The sequence below is a fragment of the Triturus cristatus genome, chromosome 6 (assembly GCF_964204655.1).
Source record: "Triturus cristatus chromosome 6, aTriCri1.1, whole genome shotgun sequence".
NCBI lineage: Eukaryota > Metazoa > Chordata > Amphibia > Caudata > Salamandridae > Triturus > Triturus cristatus.
In genome coordinates, this window is record NC_140589.1 from 1,885,491,261 (window position 1) to 1,885,514,854 (window position 23,594).

General features: G+C 42.1%; 1 protein-coding gene across 11 annotated transcripts in view; it reads right to left on the reverse strand.

The window, feature by feature from the left end:
- LOC146822296 (protein leg1a-like) overlaps positions 1 to 23,594 on the reverse strand; it is a 466,514-nt gene that overhangs the window by 250,758 nt on the left and 192,162 nt on the right. For all 11 annotated transcript variants that reach the window (XM_085613386.1, XM_085613382.1, XM_085613383.1 and 8 more), the window contains one exon: positions 9,995 to 10,081. In XM_085613386.1, the coding sequence (XP_085469512.1) occupies positions 9,995 to 10,081 (87 nt within the window). The remainder of the gene's footprint in view (positions 1 to 9,994; positions 10,082 to 23,594) is intronic.

Below are 23,594 nucleotides of genomic sequence, written 5' to 3' on the forward strand. Positions count from 1 at the left end.
AATTTCTAACTATGCCTAAAGAGATAGGACATGTGAAGAAAGAAGAAAAAACGCACAGAAAGAAAAAAAAGAAATGCAGAAAGAAGCAATAGAAGTCCTCAAAGACGAAGAAAAGTGCAGGAAGAAGGATAACGTGCAGAAAGAACAAACAGAAGAGCAGAAAGAAGCCTTGTTGCAAAATCATTCTGTACCCTCAACTTTTTCGGATACTGGTGGTAACTGAGTCTGACTAACCAGTCCTAGAGCCAGTGCTATGTTAAAAGACACTCAGAATACAGTGAAAACACCTACATACACTAGGGAAAACTATGTGTTGGGGTCCCACTGTGATCAGCATGACCTCCTCTGTAAGCCCCTAGTATATAATAGGGCAGGGGATTAAAACTACCTCTTAAAACTCACCACAGGGCGTGTTTGCACACGTCACCTCAGGCCCCGTACCCTCGCCTCCCCACTGTGTAAACACGCCCTGTGGCTGTTTTAAGTTGGGAGATTAAGTCCCCTTGAATCCTGAGGGTCCCTAGGGTCTAACTAGACCACTAGGTACCTCCAGTAAGCGCCAGAGAGCTGCATTGCAGAGAGATGTAAAAAGGGGCACGGCCTAGACCACCTCTCTGCAACGCAGTGCAGTGGCGCTTACTGGAAGCACCTGGTGGGCTAGTTGGCCCCCAGGGTCCCTCAGGATTGAAGGGGGAATTATTTCCCCAACTTAAAATGCGCCACAGGGCGTGTTTGCATACGTCACCTCCTGAGGATCCCTAGGGGCAAAATAGCCCACTAGGTACCTCCAGTAAGTGCCACAGAGCTGCGTTGCATAGAGGTGTAAAAAGGGGCGTGGCCTCAGAACACCTGTCTGCAGCGCAGCTCCCTGGCGCATACTGGAGATACCTGTTGGGCTAGTTGGCCCTCAGGGACCCTCTGTATTGAAGGGGAATTTATTCCCCAACTTACAACTGGCCAGGGGGCGCGTTTGTAGAGTGCTGCAAGGAGGGGGCGTGGCCTCCGGCACAATGCCGGTCTTTTATTTATTTTAGTTTTTTTAAGAAGGAGGGCTGTGTGGCCCCTCTTCTTTTTCTAATTTACTGGCCCTGGGGACCCCATCCCCCAGGGCCTGCACCCTAATTTTTTTTGTAGAAAAAAATTAATTTGGCTCTCCCAAGGCCTTAATCGGCCCGGGGCTGCGTTGCCCCCCTCCTCAGGCCACTTATCGCCCCGGGGACCCCATCCCCCGGGGCCAGCCTTTGTTTTGTAATATTTTAAAAAAATATATATTTATAGAAACACCTAGGACATGCTGGACAAACCGTATGTACCTATCACCATGACGATTTGCATGATATTCATTAAAAGGCGACTATGCATAGAATGAATCCACATGGAATGTATTTACACCTCTAGTGAAGCTCTGACGTGTCTGACGCCCTACCGTGCCTAATCCTGGCGCCCCCGCCGGTGGGTACTCTCCAAGTAGACACCCTTGTCATTTATTTATACAAACATGGGTAGCTATTGACGGGCACATTTAATATACACGCAGACCAAGCCATTCAAAGGGGATTCGACAAAAATTCGACCAAACTATGCAAGAAACCCCCCTCACGGTTAATAAAATACACACCCACCGCTGGATGTGTAATACTTTTTATTATACTCTCTGGAAAGGAGACAAACCTCACTTGAGAGTCACAGCGTGCTCCGGGCTGAGCCCAATGCTGTGTTACACCCACCAGTGCCCGCCGACTGCCACACACCTCTGTGTTGTATTTCACCAGCTAGTGCGTATGCTATGACACTCTCTAGCCCATGTGCACTGTAACACCACCCTGTGAACATGTCATGCCACACTTGCCTTCGCACGGGTTATATTGCCCCATCTAACGTGCCTTCCTCGATGCCTATGTTATGACGCACAGCGCTATGCCATACATATTACAATCTGGGATCCATATCTTTGTCACAGTGCATATGCAACATTACACTCCCCAGCACATATTTTATATTACAACTTTTGAGACTAGTTAGGTTACACAACACTGCCCTGTGCAAATTACACTCCAAGGCGCATATCGCATAGCACGCGCTAGTGCCTGTGCTATCTCGCGCTCTCCAATGAATCTGTCAATGCGCACAATGTATTGCATATTATATTTCACGCCCCGGTTCATCTTATATCACACTTTTTGGTGCATAGTTTATACCATATACTATATCTAGTTTTCATTTTCAATCGTGCTCTCAGGAATATGTTCTATATAAAACTGCGTCCACCTACCCTTTTCACGGGCATTACATTTTGCAATGGGGGTGGAGGGCCTGGGGGTGTTTCTGCCAAGTGAGGCCGGAGTCACAGTCACAAACGTCCTCTTCTTCCTGAATAAAAGTGAGATTATGCTGCATACTTGTTCATATTTTAAGAAGTTCGCACATACACACATTTTAAAAACAATAAAGTTCCTAATACCCACCTTCTCTGAACAGTTAGCTTGCTTCCCTATCCACCTCCTCCCTATCCTCTGTTGTCTGAATCCATGGACTAGCCTCCTCCCTCCTGCCATGCATAGTCTGATGTGCTGCCACTGCCCTTCATTTAGTATGATGTACCAGGCCACTCCTCTTGTCCTCCATTGCCCAATTCTATGCCCATCATTGACCTCCTGCTTAGCCTCTGTGCTTAGCTTGCTGCCCTATACTCCTTTCCCCTGCCCTCTGATGTCTTTGTGCATGCCCCTGCTCCATCCTTTTTGCACACCATGTTCCATGGACCTGCCACTCCTATCTACTCTGAGTGTTCTGTTGAGCTGCCACTCCCCTCCCACCTGCCTAGCATTGTCAGATGACTGTAACCTGTCCCTGCCACCTCCACCCTGCCTGTCCACATGCCATGCCCCTATCCCCTTCCTCCTGTCCTCCATGGTCCATTTTACTGCCACACCCTTCTGCCCTCCCTGGTCTGTTGTGTTGCAACTGCTCCTCCTGCCTGTCCCACGCGGTCTGTTGTGAGGCCCCTTCCCCTGAACTCTCTTGTCTGTGCCCAGGTCCTGACCCTCCCTTCTATCCTCCATGGTCCTTTGTGCATGCCCCTGCACCCTCCTTCTTGCCCATCATAGCCATTGTGCTGCCACTAACCCTCCCGCTTGCCATGCATGGTCTTCTGTGCTGCCATGGCCCCTCCCACCTTCCGTGTAGTCAGCTAGCTGCCCCTGACCCCTCCCACCTTCCCTCCATGGTCTGTGTGTATGTCATTATAGTCTCATTGTTGCTCTCCATGATTTGTCTTGTTTCTAGTGCACATCCTGCCTGACCTCCATGGTCATCGTGCTGCTCCTGCCCTGCCCCCTTGCCCCCAGCTCTCTGTTTCCATGTGCAGACCCCTATTCCCTCCCTCCTGGCTTGTCTGTTTCATTGTAATGCCCCTGTTCCGTCCCTCCTGCACTTTATGGTTGTTATGCTGCAGCTTTCTCTCCTGTCTGTCCATTATGGTCAGCTAGCTACCATTGCCTCTTTCCCCTCTGTTTTCTGTTGTCCATGTGCATGGTCCTGTCCCCTCCCTATTGCTTTCTATGGATTGTTGTGCTGCACTATCGTCCCGCATGCGCTGTGTGGTGTATTGTGCTGCTGCAAACCCTGATGCCTGCCCTGTAGGGTCAGTTTGGTGCACCTCTCCATGTCCCTCCTGTCCTCTGTTATCCGAGTCCATGTCCCTACCCCAATTCCTCCTGTCTACCATGATCCAATGTACCATACTTGCAAACATTTTGAACTTGGTAAGAGGGAGATTTTGAAAAAAAACTGGGGTATTGATTTTCCCCTTTGAGTTACATTGAAAAAGAAGAGATTGTAGACAGGAGACAGATCAAATAAAGCCCATATGAGCTTAAAAACATTGGACGTTTCCTGGCTGAAACGGGTCTGTTGGCATGTATGGTTGTACTACCACTGCCTCTTCCTTCTGCCCACAATGTTCTTTGATATTGCCACAGCCTCTCTTGCCAGTCCTTTATTGTTGGTTTGTTGCCCCTGCCCCCCTTTCCACTGCCCTCCATAGTCTGTTGTGCTGCCACTGCCCTTCCTGCCTGCCCAGTGTGGTAAAATTGTTGCCTCTGCACTCTCCTACCTGCCTTCAATTTTCAGAGTCCGTGCCCCTGGCCTCTGCCTCTCAACAGTATCCCAATGAACAACTAGATTGCTAACACTCTATATTTATTACAAAAGTGTGGAACGCCTGACGTCATCTTGATGTAATCAAAACTGTAATACCTAGAGTATTTCCTTTAGAAATTACATATATGAGAGGGTCTTATTTGCATCAAAATTATGGTTAGTGCTCTAAAAAACTAAAATGAGGACATATTTTCTGAGTTTTCAAATAGCGATAAAGAACTTTTAAATTATTTGTAATCTTTATGTTTTTTTATCCAGTTGACCACTTGATTAAATGTTGCCCCTAGGGGAGAGGATGTGGTGTTACTTGCAGAGCTGCAGACTTTGCAATTGGGGAACCAGGTTGGAGTTTCTGCTTCAGCTCAACATTCTGTGATTCTGGTCAAATCACTTAATCTCCCCATGTCTACAACCAAAATGAATTTGATCTTGTGTGATGTAACCAATGCTCATGTAAAGCACTCCAATACCTGACAAGTCTGCACTCTCTAAAACTGCAAATACACAAAAATAAGTGTTTTGCACACTTCTGTCATTGGGCTACATGTGGGCTACATCTGGGTGATATTTGTACTGCATTTGGGCTCTTTTGTCTCTGGTGGCCCTCTTGGGAGATTTATTTGTTATGAAGTTTCCTAATTTCCTCATTTACTGCAGTCTCCTCAGTAGGAAATGCTTTCAGTTTTTTACTTTGATTCCATCAAGAAGGTATTCAGATATGTCACACATTTGCCATAAATTCTGAATGTTAGCACTCTAGTTGCTCATTCGATCACTGTAGTAAAGCTACTGCTCACCACGGAAGTCTGCTGCTGGTATTAAAAGTGCATGTTTCAGTCTGCATATCAGAATTTTTTAATGAAATAGAAGAGGATTTGAGAAGTCACTCAAAATGTGCCCTAATTTTTCTTTCTTCAGCACTAATCATGATTTCTATGGCAACATGAACCCCCTCATTGTGTTCCTTTTTAAATTAAATGTTTTAAGTGTTACCAGTTTATTCCAATCAAGATGGATTCAGGTGTGCCATACTTTTGTCATAAGTAAGACAGTAAGCGCTCTAGTTGTCCTTAAGAACACTCTGGGACATTCTGTCATTGGGCTATACTTGGGCTACATCTGGGTGATATTTGGGTTACATTTGGGCTCTTTTGTCTCTGGTGGTCATCTTGGGAGATTTATTTGTTATGAAGTTTCCTAATTTCCTCATTTATTGCATTCTCCTCAGTGGGAATACTTTCAGTTTTTTATTTTGGTTCCATCAAGAAGGCATTCAGATGTGTTACACATTTACCATAAATTCTGAATGTTAGCACTCTAATTGCTTATTAGATCACTGTAGTAAAGCTACTGCTCACCAGGGAACTCTGCTGCTGGTATTCAAAGTGCATGTTTCAGTCTGCATGTCAGAAATTTTTTATGAAATAGAAGAGGATTTGAGAAGTCAAAATGTGCCCTAATTTTTCTTTCCGCAGCACTAATCATAATTTCTATGGCAAAATGAACCCCCTCATTTTGTTCCTTTGTAAATTAAATGTTTTAAGTGTTACCACTTTATTCCAATCAAGATGGCTTCAGGTGTGCCATACTTTTGTCATAAGTAAGACAGTAAGCGCTCTAGTTGTTCTTAAGAACACCCTGGGACATTCTGTCATTTGGCTATACTTGGGCTACATCTGGGTGATATTTGGGCTACATTTGGGCTCTTTTGTCTCTGGTGGCCATCTTTGGAGATTTATTTGTTATGAAGTTTCCTAATTTCCTCATTTACTACAGTCTCCTCAGTGGGAATACTTTCAGTTTTTTATTTTGGTTCCATAAAGAAGGCATTCAGATGTGTCACACATTTGCCATAAATTCTGATTGTGAGCACTCTAGTTGCTCATTAGATCACTGTAGTAAAACTACTGCTCACCAGGGAAGTCTGCTGATGGTATTCAAAGTGCATTTTTCAGTCTGCATGTCAGAATTTGTTTATGAAATAGAAGAGGATTTGAGAAGTCAAAATGTGCCCTAATTTTTCTTTCTGCAGAACTAATCATAATTTCCATGGCAAAATGAACCCCATCATTTTGTTCCTTTGTAAATTAAATGTTTTAAGTGTTACCACTTTATTCCAATCAAGATGGCTTCAGGTGTGCCATACTTTTGTCATAAGTAAGACTGTTAGCGCACTAGTTGTTCGTTAGAACACTCTGGGACATTCTGTCATTGTCTCCTCAGTAGGAAATACTTTCAGTTTTTTACTTTCATTCCATCAAGACGGCATTCAGATGTGTCACACATTTGCCATAAATTCAGAATGTTAGCACTCTAGTTGCTTATTAGATCACTGTAGTAAAGCTACTGCTCACCAGGGAAGTCTGTTGCAGGTATTGAAAGTGCGTGTCAGAATTATTTAATGAAATAGAAGAGGATTTTAGAAGTCACTAAAAATGTGCCTATAATTTGTCTTTCTGCAGCACTAATCATACTTTCTATGGCAAAATGAATGCCCTCATTTTGTTCCGTTTTAAATTAAATGTTTTAAGAGTTACCACTTTATTCCAACCAAGATGGCTTCAGGTGTGCCATACGTTTGTCATAAGTAGGACTGTTAGCGCTCTAGTTGTTCTTTAGAACACTCTGGGAAGCTGCAGTAGAACACAAAGGAATCAACTGACAGTCTCTGCCCTTGTTGGATGTACATGTTTTACTGAGAATGTCAGACTTCAGAAAGATAATGTGAATTTACAGAAAATATGTTCTCAGTTTAGCTGATAGATCACCTTCCAAACTTCTGTGGGAAAAGCATGAGAAAATAGTTTTCTCTCAAACATGATTCATGATATCACAGCAGAAGGCTTTTTCACATGGTAAAATCACCTTAGAACCCACCACAATTCCTAAAATAAGTATGGTACCATCAACAAATGATTTATAATGTAACTAAAGTCTTAAAACCTTCTATTAACTGCAATGCTTTTTAATGAGGTGCTATTATGTATATTGGTCCCAAGATGGCTGCCAATACTTCTTGGATGAAGTGCTGACAGCCAATCAGATCTCACGATGGGATGTGTGGTTAGGCTCTGCCCAGATATGTATGTGATTTTACTTTTGATTTTCTCAGGAACTACTGAACGGGTTTACACCATTTAAAAAAAAGGCATGAGTCTGAACTGAGGACTACCTCTTTGCTAAATCTCACTTCGGGCTGTAGCTGCGTCAACAGGTCCTATGGGAAAATGCATGGGGAAAAAATGTTTTGGGACCCCCCTTTTTTCTCGGCCCCCGCTTGACGAATCACCATGCAATTTTCAGGATAGGAGCGGACCGGAGCTGGCCAAAAGTTTGGAAACTTTCACGAAGATTCATCAATTGACGCCAACGTTATTCCAAATAGAATGTTGCGGATTTCCTATGGTAAATAGGTCCTAACTATAACTACCTACTGGCGACTGCCAGTAGGTAATATACATATATATATATATCTGTTTGTCTGGATGTATGTGGCATATCTACAGGGCAAACATACAAAAGGCAGCAGAGCACTGTACAAGATCAAAGACAGCAAAGCAGTGAAGAAGTAGATGACTAGTTTTATTTTATTTATAAGACTCTGTCCACCCGACTATGCCATAGCACAGGTTTGATCAACTCACTCATGGCCCATAACATAACTAACTCGTTCTGTCCAGCATTTTTGGTGGGTATCTTTACAAGGACAATTCATTATACAGATTATAGCGTGTTAGAAAATCATGCTGAGTGTTGTATGCAGATTGTGCCTTTCCAATAACTCTGGTCCAATTGTTGTGAGACAGATGAGATTGTGTTTATTTGTCTGTCTATGATATATATGTTAAATACAATAGGTACACAATATATCTTTCTGACTCCTGAAACAATTACAGACCCATATTCACAAAGGCATTTTTGGGATGCAGAAATTCACAAAGGGATTCATGGTGGTCGTAACTAGATTTGCTAGTATGTATCCCTCTTCCAGAAGTGAAAGAAATCCACAATAGCAAATCCCAGTCAAAGGGTGGGACGTGAGTATCCCCACACTACTCCCTGCCCTCTTTCTAATGATGTAGAGCTACACAGTCAAGGGCACTAGCAAATCCTCTTTGAGGATGGGAATGGGAATGGATGATCCCCAGGTTGAAGTCAGAAGATCCATTTCCATGGGAGAGAAATATATTCTCAATAAAATAAAATTGCATTTGCAAAGGAGCCCTATGTCTGCCCTGTGTAGATTCATGTGAAGAACTCTGTAAAGGTGAATTAAAAGCATTTAGAAAAAGTCACATGATGATCCTGAAAGTACACCTTTAGCAAATTTTCCAAGTTTTGTAACAATGCATTCAGGTAGAAATAGATATCTCTGCTAGTACTTTTACTCTTTTGGTAACTAAGGTCTAATATGCATAGCTTTGGATGGTTTCCAAGTGGTGGAATGGGCAAATATGATGTCACTAAATACCATGACATGTGCAGGCCTGACAACATCAATACCAATAAATGCAATGTCAATTTATGCCATAATCTATGTCTGTATGACAGCTATGATACAGGCAGTAACAATGCCTGTATGTCACAATCTATGCACAAATGACAATGTTGACACCAATAAAAGCAATGTCAATGTACGCCATGATTAAGAAATCCAAACTATGTCAATACAACTGTACACCCTTTGTTGAGAAAGTCGATAAAAATTATACCAGTGACTGCCATATTATTTTTAGGAGTTTCAGTTTAACTTGCCTCATTGCTATTTACCCAAGTCAGAGAAAATTGGTCAAGAAGGTCCTACGACCCACACCCAGGCCTATCAAATAGCAGTTCACATGTGGGGTCTCTCTTAACCAAAAGACAAACACGTGCCCAGAAAAACCCTGATTGATCTCACAGATAGATAGTTGCACTACAAACAAGTCTGAGGCACACACATACACAGGTCGAGGTCGAGAGCCATCCGTGTCCTTATTTGATGCCGGAACTCGTTAATTCGCAACTGAGATGCTTTTCAAGGATGCAGAAATTGTTTTATTGTTACTCACAAAATGTATATAATACCTGCCAAAACATGTACACCAAGAGATTTTCCTCTGACTCATTCTGTCAAGACTCTCCCAGCTGCTGTGTTTAATTAAACCAACTTGTTCCTGTTTTGCCAAATGCTTCTTGTCTTTTCATTTCTTTGAGGTAAATTCATATCCAAGCAGCATAAGCAAGTGAGAATAAAGAAATAACTTATTTTATTTGTGACGTTTTCCAGATGTGCTGTCAAGAGAGACAAGAAGACAAGCACAAGCATTCCGGAAAATGTCCTAAGGGAGCAAGTGCAAAAAACAAGGTCTTTGGAACAGACAGCTATGTTAACTCGATGTATCCCAAAAAATTTAGATAAAAAAAGAAGAACATCAAAACATCAAAGCCATTTAAGAAGTGATCTGATTGTGAAGTTTGTAAGTACTATTTTTGCTCCTAAAGAATTACTGTGCAGTGTTCAGCTGTGACTATCAAAACATGACTCATGAATATAATCTAAAGATTACTGAGGGTCTGATTTAAACTCATAAAACAATTCTATGATAGCACATCCCAAGTGTGTGGGGGAGAGAGAGAGAGAGAGAGAGAGAGAGAGAGAGAGAGAGAGAGAGAAAGAGAGAAGAGAGATTGGTATAGATGTACAAAAAGTAAAAAAAATTGGAAAGCAGTAGGATAACTTTCATTTGGTGCATATTTATTATCAGCAATATTACTGGGATAGGTCATAAAAAACATGGTGCTGCAGTGCTCACCACAGTCTGTACCTTATCTTATTTAACAAAATACTTACAAGCACCCCAGCTGGAAGGAGATATACAATTTAGGTCTCCAGATTTGTCGCCACAGGTTGTGCTTTTTGAAGGATCAGCTAATCTGCCTGAAACAAAAAACAGAAAAAAGCATTTAAAGGAGAAAAGAGATTGAGCTTTACAAAGATTACAGTGATTGACCCTGCCACAGTTACGTTTTTTTACAGTCTTGACTCAGCTGAAGTTGTTATATTCCATATAGGTACCATTACATAGGCCCTGGTAACTGCATTGCCCTTCACCTATATTCTTCCCTACATTATACTTGTCATGGTTTACAGGGACTGACCTTTTCCCTAGATTCAACACTGCATTCAGAATGCAGGGTTTCCCTAGTTCCAATCTCATACATTATACATGAGCATTCTTGGAAGCACAGTCGGACTAACATCTCCTGTATAAAATCTATGTAGAAAGTTCATGCCCATGTCATCCTTAGGCTGACAGAGTAATGCAGCAAGGCAGGACCCCTGGGGAGACCTATGGGTATATATACATCACATCTTGCTAAGATAGAGAGAGGAGACCGAGACTTCCCAGCCAACACACTGACCAAAGACGCTGAGGTTCCTGCATGCAGACACTCCAGCTCGCAGTGGTCTAAACACATTCCTCACGGGTTGTCCAACTCCATACCAGAATGGGGTCCCACAGTCTCTCACTTCAGGTAATGGCATTGCCTAAATCCTATAAGGATTGTTGGCTTAACACCTACATACATGCTAGGTACACTTAGGTACATCTAGTTAGGGAGGAGTATGCATCTTTTATCATGTGTTTTATAAACTCTAATGTATTCATGATTATTGCAAGATGGTAGAGCTATACCATCCATTCACCTTTATAGTACTGCTAATCATTTATATCTTATGCTGTCTAACAGTTGTTGCAGCTCATTTATTCTACACCAGAATGACAACTGTTCAATAAATGCCTATTGAAAAATGCCCAGCCTCTTGTATTCGGTGTATCCCTCTGAAATGGACCAAGTAAGCAAGAGTGACTGAGCGAAAGGTAGTATATTGTTTCCACGGTCCTGAGGGATCAAGGTTGTCATGTTCGATGGTTCCCAGGAACTATTCTCTCCTTGGTAAGAGGAGATTCTAGTGCCACTGTGAGCTAGTTGGTACAAAAAGGGCCAGCATACCCGGTGGGGGTGTCCAGAGTCAGTCTGGCACCAATCCTACAGTGTATGTTGTCTAAACACGCAGATACTGTATACTTTTTTATAGGAACGACAGGACAAAGTAGCCACCCAGCTACAACAGAGGCCAGTATAGATAGATTGCATTGAAGGAGGTGTAAATTTGTTCTAACATTTCCCAGACATCGCTACTAAATGGTGCTGTTGGACTGGTAAATGTGTGCAAAAGTCAGTGAAAGTGGCAAATGCACCATTGCACTATACAGAATTTAGAGATGTTGGTAATAATCTGCACAGGAGCACAAATAAATGCCCTGGTGTGGGGCAATATCAACACAGGTCGTAACTGAGATCGAAAATAAATTCTTTAAAGCTTAAAATACTAGCCATAAATAGCAGTAAGCACACCCACTGATCACCTGTGGGGTTGGTGAGGTCCTTCCCGCTAGAAATTATCCCAAATGATAGGCAAAAAGGATGGGTTTTTCATAATAATATTCCATGTATATTTGCTAAAAGGAATGTTCTGCCAAAGTGAGTTGTTCGGACCAACACAATTCATTATCTATATTGTCTAAGTAAATTTAGTTGTGTTACCTACACATGTACCTTTTATTTATATATACTTACCATGATGATAGAGTGGAACATGATATTGTGGATTTAACATCTTTACGATTAGATATACAAAAATAGATCTTTTGACCTACTACCACCAAAAGTCAGTAGGTTTTAGAGGTGGTTTTCAAAGGAGTGGGGGTTAAAACTTATTCCGGTATTCCGTCGCTCGTGGGGTACAATGGGGAGAAATATCTTTATTTCTACTTGTTGTTTCCTTTTTCTAAGTGTGCTGCACTTTCCAGCACACTTAGAAAGAGGAAGAAAGCCTCCAAGGATTGATTTTGTGCAGGGAGTTTCCTCATCCTGCCTAAAAACAATTCTGGGTGTAATGCAGGCACAAGCACACCCTTGTGCAAAGGTGTCTGTATTGTTGCTAGACAAAATATTGTGTGCCAGCACAGGCAGAGAACAGGAACTCACAATATTTCAGTAAATCTAGTGCATTTATGAATTAAAAAAATATAAATCTGCCCCAAAGTGCTTAGAAGAATCAAAGAAAACACAGAGAAATAATATGCGTTCTAAATTCTGACTATGAAACATCAATGGCAATGCTCCTCATTCATTCAAGGGATGCCAATGTGCCAGTTGAGAGCTTGAGATGGTTGTTTTGTTTGGGCAGGCCACCATCCAGTACATTCACTGTGCAAAAGATAATCTTAGGTTAGAGTTACTCTTGTGGTTCTTCTTAGGAGATTACTCATGTGTCCGTAGTGCACCATTTTGTTTTGTGCCATATGTGTCTTGCAGGTCATTTTGAGTCCCAGAGCATCTTTTCGTGCATGGAGCACTTTTGTTAGGACTGGCCCAAATCAAATAGCTGCCCTTGGTGATGCATTTGTCCCAGATAATCCCTTCAACCAAAGCTTTGTACATATCAGGCCTGCACTTGTGCCAACATAGGGCCTTATTAGGATAGGGGTGATCAGACCGCTGACAGGCCATCAGTGGTGGTCCAAACTCTGGCAGCCCTTTGGTTTGATTGGCGCAATACAATGCTGGCGGACGGACCCACAACTGTCGGATGCAAGACCTCCACCTCTGCCAGGATCAGAGATCTCGACCGGGCGGCAGTCAGAACTGCATCCCAGAATGGCAGCGGTGCCAAGGCACCACTTTCTGGATTACAATATCCATTTTCAACAGCCTTTTCATGATTAGAACTCGTGTCGGAAAAGGATATGGGGAGCCCCAAACAGGGCCCACGTCTGTCATGGGCCACTGAAAATTAGCCCTGATGCACATGTAGTCATTCTAACTTTGTGCTAAATGTGTTTTCTCTAATATAGGGCTAGACAAGTTGTAAGTAGTTTCCAAGATTCTTTAAGCATTGTATGATTGCTCAAAGGTGAACTCAAAGGTCCCGTTTAGATCTTGGATGGGATGAATGGAATTTATATTTCGGAGGATGGGATATCCATCACCATTGTGATGGAGTAACCCCTCCACCAAGATCTAAATCAGGCCCTAAGCCTTTTTTTATTCTCATTCACTATCAGATAGAGTTAAAAGACAGCCAACCAAAGAGAAGGCGGCTGCCTATAGCCATCTGAAGAAACTATCCATCAAACCAGTATAGGAAATCAAATCCCCCACACCCTGGTATTCTTGGCATATCCAACGTAATCATAGGAGTCAAAGGGACAGATTTACCAACATTTTGTGCTGTGTTTGTGTCACAAAAAGACACAAACCAGCACAAAATGTTGTTTTTATTATTTACTTTCCAGCACAAAACTTATTTTAAGCTGGAAATTGCCTAACAGAAATGAAAAGTAGGGCACAGTTCTCCTTTGTGTTACTTAGCATCAAAGGGGCGTTACATAGTCATTCCCATGCAACCACCCATGCTTTTTGATGCAAAACCCAATCTAGCAAAAATCTGAGACAGGCACTTTTCATTTCTCCTGTGCAGCACACATACAAAGGAGCCAATTACAATACGGCCCGTAAAGCCTCCAACCTTCAGTTGGCGCCTTTAGAGCCGCATCGTAATAGGCCTGTCGGTTTACTTTCCGACCACCTCATTATGTTGAAAGTGGTCGGAAAGTAAACCGGCCGGTCATTCTGGCTGTTTCTGACGGGCTCGGAGAGCCCGTCCACCAGTTGGAAGCCAGTAAGTAATCTCAAGGGTGGCTCTTTCTACCCTTGAGATTATGATCACGGTTCACAACACGGTTTCCATGACTGTCTGTCCAACATGAAAACCATGTCAGAAAGCATGTTTGGTGGCCCCCAACAGGGACCTCTTTGGTGCACGGCCTCCGTTTGGAAGCCAAAGGGGCACCTATGGTGCCCCCCTGTTGTTCCCTGCTCTTTGTGGCAGGCACCTTACGGTTCCTGGCACGGGGTGCAGGGATAAACCACACCTCCAATTTCAAGTTGGGCACAGGCATTACGGCCTGTTTATGGCCGTAATGCATGCTCCCATAGTGAAAGATAGGAATGCAACCTACCATTGTTCGGTTGCATCCTAATGAGGCGGCTGGGACCCCCCGTAGTGTTGGCCGGTCCCATGACCGAGTCGGTGTCCGGCAGAAGTGATTCTGCCCGACATCATAATAAGCGCAATGGTAGGAAAAGTTGCAAAACTTGTCTAGGCATAGTATTTTGTACTGAAAGGGAATCCTTCTAGTACAAAACCTCTGACAGCCTCACAACACACCCTTGCACTATGGAGCAGATGGGTGTGCATAATGCGAAGCAGCAAAATACTGCATCAGTGCTAAGGAGAGGAGAGGGGAGGAGAGTGCCACATCTCTGTAGATATGGTGGTCTCCTGCTCACTCTCAGCCACACAATGCAGCGCATCATTTTGGCTGTTGTGGTGCGTTCCATGATGAAAGCGTAAATCTGATCCCAAGTCAGGGTAGCCATCTCTCCAAATCATATGCTGCGACCAAAGCTTATCCATTCTCTTACTTTTACTATAATATATGTCCACTTTACTGACCTTATCAACTGATCTCAACCATTGAACCAAGTTTCTTTTTATATGCAACCATTCCTTACATATCTCTCTCCTGGCCAACAAACCAAAAAAACTAATTTAGCCTTGAGAGAAAGCTAGGCCAAGCTGGGCATCAGTTCCCCCAAAAAATAATCAAAATAAGGCTTACCTTGCTTTGGACTATGCACTATTCTTAATTATGTTGCTGATACCCTCCCAAAAGCTGCCCCGCCTTATGCAAGAAACAAACATGGGTATGCCTTTAGTATATTTGGCCACCTTCCTCAGGGTCAGATAGATTCTATGAAACATAAACAAGTGATTTCTTCTTAGGGCAGCCATCTTTACTGTTGAGTGGAGATGATACAGAGAAGACACATGGACACTTGCCATACCTCCGGTTGCTTCTCTACTGGTGAATAACCCTCCAATAAATCAATATGTATTTTAAAATTCTTATCATTCACCTTTGCCAATTTACTATACCATACAGAAACCTTCTTTGGAAAGGGTTTAGAGTCTAGTAACTTCTCATCAAAGTTTCTTCCCTCCTGAATACCTCATCTTGGCTTTGCGCCCTCATTACTTTAATTGCAAACATTTATACCGAGAGAGAGTACCCTTAGCTTTCTCCTGTATAGCCTCCCAAGAAATCAAACCAGTGCTAATCTGCAGCTGCTCCAAGCATTTGAAATATATGTTAACCAATGGTAAACTAAGCTTGTCCACTAAGAAGGGGGAGTTACAGGCGATTTCCTGTTGGAGCATACTCAGAATAATAATCAAAGCCTTACAGTTTCTGGATAGTAGACCCAACCTCCAAGAAAGGCTGCAATCACTTCAACCTCACCTTCCTGAAGAATCGTGGATCACCAAATGTATGTAGGGAATTTCCCTGTACATCTGTGCCATGCATAACTGCATGTAGAGCTCCAAAAATACAATCATTGGGACTGCGTACCAACATTCTGGAAATCTGGTCATTCAAATCAACGTCTCTTTTTTATAGTTTTCCAACTGTACTCTTAAAACTGCGATACTAATCTAATGGTATTATTTACATCTCCAAGAGAAATCAGAAAGAGTGACCTTCCGGTTACATATCCTGTTACTCACCAATAATAATACACCTGAAACATATCATTATATAAAGGAGTAAATACTATGTAAGGGTTGGGGAGTTTGGAATTTCAGGCCTATGGGTAAAAACAAATATGAGTAGAAGGTCATTTGCAAATTACCATTTGCCACCTTGGAAATGGTCAAACATTTAATCCTCATCAGGGCAGGGTGGAAGAGGAAGAGAATACCACTAAAGTTCATGCGGGTATAGGAGAAGGGGTTCCTCTACAGGTAAAAATAATTGCCCATGGAAAAAGAAAAGGGTAATTTTCAAAAAGGGCAGATTTACTAAAATGTCACACAACGCAGTACAGCAGGCAAAAAATCTATGCTGCATTGAGCGAGAAGAAGAGAGCAGGAGAGAGCCAGAGTTACAGAAAATATGCCACTCTCCTCCCCTCTCCCTAGCGAAATTAGCGGTTGTGCGTCACGCACACATCTTTTTGAGGCCTGGGCAGGAAATTCTGTTCCGCTCGCGGGATTTGCAGAATTTGGGTAATTTCGCGTTCCGCAGAGAACACGAAATTGCCCAAAAATCTGCATTGTGCGGCTTCGCGGAATTTTGTGCTTGTTCGCGTTCTCAAAATGCGTGTTCGTGAGATAGTTCCCCCCGAGCACACAAACAGCATTCGCGAACAGGAAAAAAGCATTGCGAACAAGCAATTCCGCGTGTTCGCTGAATTTCTGCGTGCTCACTGAGATTTTTTACCGTTTCACAGAGCTTTGCGTAGCGCGACTGCGTAAATTCTGCCCACCCCTAATTTCTTTTGCACCATAGTGCAAGGGTGTCTGCATCAGTCCAGTTTAGCTTTTATACTGTTCCGCACCTTGTATGTCTGCTGTACAGTGCAGCAAACATACAGTCGGAAAAGGAAGAGCGAATGAAAGTGTCTCTCCTTCATAACGCCTATTTGAAATGGGAGCTTTTTTCTCATGCTAAACCCGGTCTACTTTTTTAAGTAAAAAAGCTTTAACCTCAGAAACCATGGGTGATTGCATGGGATTGCCCATGCGCCACCCAAGGTGTGCCTCCCTGTTGCTAAATAATGAAAAGCGATGCTTTGTGCTACTTTCAAGTTTTTTCCAGCACTAAAGAAGTTTAGCTCTGGAAAGTAAATTAGTAAAAAACTATTTAGTGTAGCTTTGCGTCACTTTTGAGACCCAAACACAGTGTTAAATCTTAGTAAATAGACCCCTCCGTGACCTGCTTTAATTACTGCATTATTGATATATCAGCACATTTGATAAAAATGAAATTCTGTAAACCTGACCATGATTATACGTGGAAGCTACATTTGCTTTGCAATGGGTTACAAATGATTTTAAGGGACTAAAATAATGATCTTTTGGAGAACTGTTGATGAAGAGATGAAACTAGAGGATGGCAGATTAGCCTGTTGTGATCTAAAGATTTGTATATTGGTGTAAAAAGATTACACTTGCCATGCCCACTGCAAGAGAGGATGAAAAGTGTTATATGCAGCTCATCTTTGCTCATCTACACTTCAATGAATAAAATAATGGATAATATTATGGCGAGATCACATATCTGTTTCTTCTTTAATTATTATTTCAGTGGAGATAAGGGATAATTAGAATTTAATGCTATCAAACATCCATCCTTATGTTGAATTGAGTTGCAGTGCAAAACGGATAATGGATTCTGGCTAAATCTGTTTGTCCTGAAGCAGGTGGACATCAATAATTAGTTATGACCAAAATGCGGAATCAACTTCATTTTAAGGATCACCTCATTAGCGCACCTCTGTTATCTATTAAAAAAAGAAATGTGGGTTTATGATGAATTAATTTTAAAACACTGCATGTGTTGTGTCCATGGAATGGATGGTAAATTTGAATTGTATAGGGTGGTGGTCATTTTAGATCTTTAACAATGTTTAAACAGTGTATTTAAAACTGAGCTTTGTAAAATATATAGATTATTTTCGGATACGAAATATGCCTTTAGCTTTCTATTCAATTTGTATAAATTCCTTTAATTTAGTATTGTGCTTATGGATATATTAGTGCATCAAAAAGAACAATAGCAGATTAGAATAGTAATCACATTTCAGCATAGGCAATCTCTAGTGAGGTGGGGTATGTTTTACTATTAATTGGCAGTTTTCTAGATGCAGCATGGGAGTTTACAAAGTGTAATCTAAAATTATGTTTAAGCTCTCTCGCATGTAAATGCGACAGTTCAGATTATTCCAGGTCCCCAAAGCTAAAGGAACGTCTGGGGAGTCAGGTATTAGACATTTTAATGTATGTTGTATTCCTAAACTACCTGTTCTGCTTGTCTCTAAATTAGATGAGCAGCGCCACCATGTGGTGGACTGTCCTTAGTATGGTGTTGACAATTAGGTGCCGGTGCTCAGCACTGGAAAGCCCCGGCTCAAATTAAGCACTGCCTCATGCACATCACCCACCTCATAATATAAAGTATTAAATATGGTGTGACCATCAGGCCCTGACCCACCCATAAATAAAACACAACTACCGTTTGTTTCTTACTGCAGTCTTAATGGAGATCCATGGGCCCCTTGAAAGCCCACTAAAAGGCTAGAGGGCAGGGTAACCCTACCCAGCCCCTTTTTATTCTTTTTAAAACCTTTTTCCGGGCAGGGGACCCAGTCCCGGAGTCCTGCAGCGGCTGCTGCAACATTTGTTTTCATGTTACGGTGAGTCAATCAGAGTTTTGCTCTAAAAAAGCCCATTCAGCCAATTCAGAAGCCTTAAAATTTTAATTTAAGCCCAATGTCCAGAAATACAAAAGCTTGAATTTGAATTTCTCAAAAGCTACTGAAGGGAATGACGCAAAACACAAAACACTGTTTTCCCAGTCAAGATCTAGCTTTCTGCCAAATTTTGTGTAATTTCTTTAATCTCCAAGGGCTGTAGCACTGTTCAAAAATCCCTATAGAAGTTGCTTGGGGAAATTGCGTTTTTAGAACCAGGCTTTGTTTTTGGCCCCTGCTTGACAGATCACCCCTAGACTTTTAAGAAATCAGCTGATTACATGTTTTGGGTACGTTTTGTGAAGGCTCCCCAAACAACTACAAAGTTAATAGAAAACCATAAACTGTCCTTCCTATGGTAACTAGGTACTAACTATTACTATACCATGGTGACCACCATTATTTAATACATATAAACACACAAGAATATAATGCAGGCTAAATACAATAAATAAGTATAAAGGATGTAGAACTAGGATAATTTAGTAGAGTGCACAATCATAGAGGGTCGTTCAGAGTTTGACCCATTGGCCAATCAGCCACTGAAGCACCAGTTTGCAGTGGTAGGAATTATGTACAATTGAGGGGTTGTCACTGTCAGTGATTTTCATTGCCCTGGTCTACCATGTGAGGCAGATCTGGCCAGGAACATCAAATACTAGCACAATATGGATGGAGAAACTTTCCAGCATGTCATAACCTTTGTTGATTTGATTTGCAATAACAAACCACAGTTCGGGGGGCGCTGTTAGCCGCCCATATAGCATTCAACAGTGATAAAAGTGTATCTTTCAACCCATTGAAGTGTGTTTTGGCTTCAACTGAGAGACAATTTAAATGTTGAAATGAGGGTAATGTGGTTCAAGCTTTTGCCTTCCTTTACAAGATGGGCTGCATAATGGAACATTGCCCTGGGGGGTTGATATTTAATTGTGACAGTCTGTCTAGCAGTGCCCTCACTCCATGCAGATACAGTGAATTTGTCCCCAAAGATAAGTCCTAATGTTTTTAAATATGGCTTACGAACCTGTACAATTGTTAGAGAGCCACAAAACAATAGTTATGATCTTCCTGTTTCATGAGCAGTATTTCCTCACCTACAAAACAGCCAATAATCCTCAACCAGAAACTAGAATCCAAGCAAAGTGGGCTGAAATCAAAATGCCCTGATATTAACCATGAGTTTGTCCTCCTCCTGCATTGTAATGAGAACCAATGAGTTTTGAGTTTGTCCCTTCGTCAGTTATGAGCACCATGTCAAAATTGTCTACCATTTATCATGATCCAACTTCTAGTACTAGAGTCTTAAGTATCCACACCCTGCATTGTTGAGCTGACCAGCAAATAGAACATTTTGAATATACAAGGCATTACATTTCCCTCAAGCTCCATCATATTCCTCCAATGTACGAAACATTTTCCCACACAAAATTAATAAATTGCATCTACACTGTTCATGATATTGCCATTACCAATCACTCCTAGATTATGCCTGGGGCAAGAGAGTGAACATGGGTTGTTGCTATGGTCCTGGCATGTCAGCAGTAGGATATTCCCAAATGCAAGGTTATTTCCTGTTTCCCTCTCTGTTCAATAACATTGAAGGGGGCTCATTTACAAGCCCTTATGGGGCACAGGGTTTAGCCATATCCACAAGGCCAACTAAAGCCAACCTCTGTGGCTTTTTATGGCCTTGTACATATGGAGTGTGGCAACGCAGTGCAAGTTGCTGCGTTACCTCACAGTGCATTGGGGTGGCATGCTATGGGCATTGCAGTGGGTGTTCCTACACAACGCCCATAGATGTTCACACATTCCCAGATTTAGAACATGGCATAAATCTAGGAATGCGCCAACATGTGTGCTTTCTCACAGCAGGCATAACGAGGAGAAATGTTTTAATTTATCCTTGTTTTTTCCACTTTCTATCTGACAATTCTGCCAATAACGTAGACACCCTTGCACCATGGTGCAAGGGTGCCTGCGTTGGTGCATGGCTGCAAAATGTGTGCAGCTGAAAGTACTGGAATGCACTGAATCTTTTAAATATGGTTCATTCCTGCCCTTTTGAATTGGCCTAAAGCTTTAGAGCTCAAATCCTTGTGGCATTGCCCTACTCCAATTTCTTGTAAATATGCCCCCTAAATCTGCTTTATAAGGTTCACATAAGTACCATAATCCAGTATCTACCAGAAAGTGTTTCCTTTTAGGGGCAGGAAAGTTGTGAAAAAGGGATAAGCTCTTGGAGGGTCACTCAGTCTGAGAGACAGACCTGTTCATCTTTACAGCCGTGAACCATTAAGTATCTTCCAGTAACAAGCATGACGAAGTTCAAATGATATATAAGTATTTCTATTTTATCTCCAGCCTTTAAGTTCCTCTAATAATCAATCCAGGCCAGGTTCTTGCCAGGTGGTTGGAAAACATGCCAATGTGATACAGGAATAGATAGATGGTTTGCCTCTTACTCAGTAAGAGATGGAATCTTAGCCTATCCTCCAGCCTGCCTCCACATTTCAAGTGAGGGCTTTTGTTGCCCCGTGGCTGGCAATTTACATGTTTTTCAACTTTCACTGAACCCTATTCGTTCACTGTTAAAACAATCACAGGGTTCCTGACTCAGGAGGCTGCTAAGGTTTGAATGCAGACTTCCCAAGGCCCTCACTTCTGGTTATTATCTCTTTCTGAATCAGCTATTTAGAAACTCAATGATTCACATTTGAATCAATACATTTTGGCCAGACACATTAAACAAGGTCACAAAAGAGGTCACAAATTGGACAGTAACATCTTGAGGTCAGTCTTTAAGTCTGGAATGTCATCTATGTAATAATATGTTGCATCACAAAATCTCCAGTTGCAAAAGTTAGAAACATGACGTGCCTAATGAATAATTATTAGACGGGTTACCATTTACGACTCCCTGTGATTCACTGCAACATAGGAATGGTGCCCTGAAAGGACCAGCAAACCATCATCCCTGCATTATCATTTCCAAACAAGAAACCTTTTAACCCCATTGGTGTTGGCAACAGCCATTGGCCAATGCTGGGGAGGGTTTAAAGGAACAATCGATGGGCCGTACTGGAAGTTTCCTTTTTATTTAAGTCAGTGGGGGTTAAGTGGAATTGCTTCTGATCCTGTCCCTTCTTTCCTCCCGCCCATCTGTGACTTAGTTGCGCTGGGAGGGTCCAATACTAAGACAGCTTTGAAGGAGAAGAAAATGGAGCAGAATCCAGAAGCAACTTTTCAGGCAGGGAAGTTAAATCTAATAACTCATTTTCCAGTGTGGCCACAGACGTTGTGATATCACTTCACCAGCACACTCTTTGCAGCAAAAAGAGAAATAGAGGCAGGAGCAGGGTAGACCAGTCCTGAGAGCAGGTATGTGCTACAGCAAGCACAGACCAAGTACTCTCTTTGCGACCCCCCCCCCCCCCATGGCTCCTAGGATGTTTTCTAACCCACAGCGGCCTGAAAACATCTAACATTGCCTAAAATAACACATTTTCCTGACATTTATGTGACGGAAACTTTCAACATCAGCAGCCTTTAGTGTTGCAATCTTCTACCCCCCACACACAAGTGGGGTCTTTTTGTTATTGAGCAATTTGTTTGAATTCAGCGTCATAGGACATTTTTCCAAAGCCTGAGATTCACAAGAGGTTCTAGGAAAGAAAGGCATGAAGATTCAGGCAAGTCATGTACCCCTGGACTCTCAGAGGTGTCAAGTTTCAGATTTTTGGAGGTTTGTTAGGTTTCTATAGGTGCCAGCTGAGTTAGGGTCTGAAATCCCGACCTACCCAAATTGGAATAAATGGGTCCGTTTTCAGTGCAAAACAGTAATGGTTCGATGTTGCCTTTCCTGTTGTGGGAGCTAGGTCCTCCCACACAAGTGAGGTTTCATTTTTATAAGGAGAATTGGGGAGAACACTTGGTGAGAGGAAATGTGAGGTCCCCCTCACATATTTTAGAACTCTCTGTCACTGAAATGTGAGGAACATATGTCTTTGAGGTTTGAAAGGGCTTCTTGTATAATCATCTGTTGAGAACCACTTATGTCATACCACTCTTTCCTATTCCAAGTGTCTTGTTTTCAGAAATGTGCAGGTTTGGTAGTTTTCCTTAGGTGCTGGCTTAGCTAAGGCCCAACATCTTTAGCTTCCTAGAATTTGAGTAAAAGAATCTCCAGGATGTTGGGAAAAAACACAAATTCACTGTTGATACCTTAAATAGAAAAATAAATATGGAGGCCTAAGTGTGCAAACTTCACCAAATGGCCCAAAATTTTTTTCAATGATTAAGGGGTTAACCCAGCATGTGCTCTTTAAAGAAACTGGTGAACCTTTAAGAATCAGATTCCTCTTTAGGATATCATTGGATGGAGCAGGCATCGGACCCTTGGCTCAATGCCTACATACCCTGAGGCTGGCAACATGGTTTTTGAATCAGTTACTGCCCCAACTCCAGAGTCAGTAATAGATCAATGGTTTTCAACCATAAAAGGGAAACTGATGTGTCATGTGGCACTATGAGAAAACTGCCAAGTATACTTTCTAAGACCATCCCATGAAGAAGTCATTTTGTTCATCTCTACTTTTTCCATTGTCTTCGGCTACAGACCTATGTCACTGTGCTGAAGGCAGTCATTTAAGGTGACTGAGGGTCTAACTTTGAAAACAAGTAGCCAGGCCCAGTATAATAGGGTCAAACTTTTGCACACCAACTGCTTGTGATTTACTATGAGTTTTGTGTTGTCACTGATGTTCTAATCCCTCAAAGAGCAAAACTACTATTCACAGTAAGTCACAAACCCTCAGGCATTCTCAATAATAATGTCTGAATTATTTTGTGACTCCTTGTATAGGGCTGCAAATGCAGTGACTGAGGGCCTCCATGGGAGGTCAATCCACCATTCCTGCACTTCAACGAATGCCAACAATGTTTTTTAAGTAGTCCTTATAAGGACATGGAATGACTCCAAAAATAAAAAGTCAGATTTC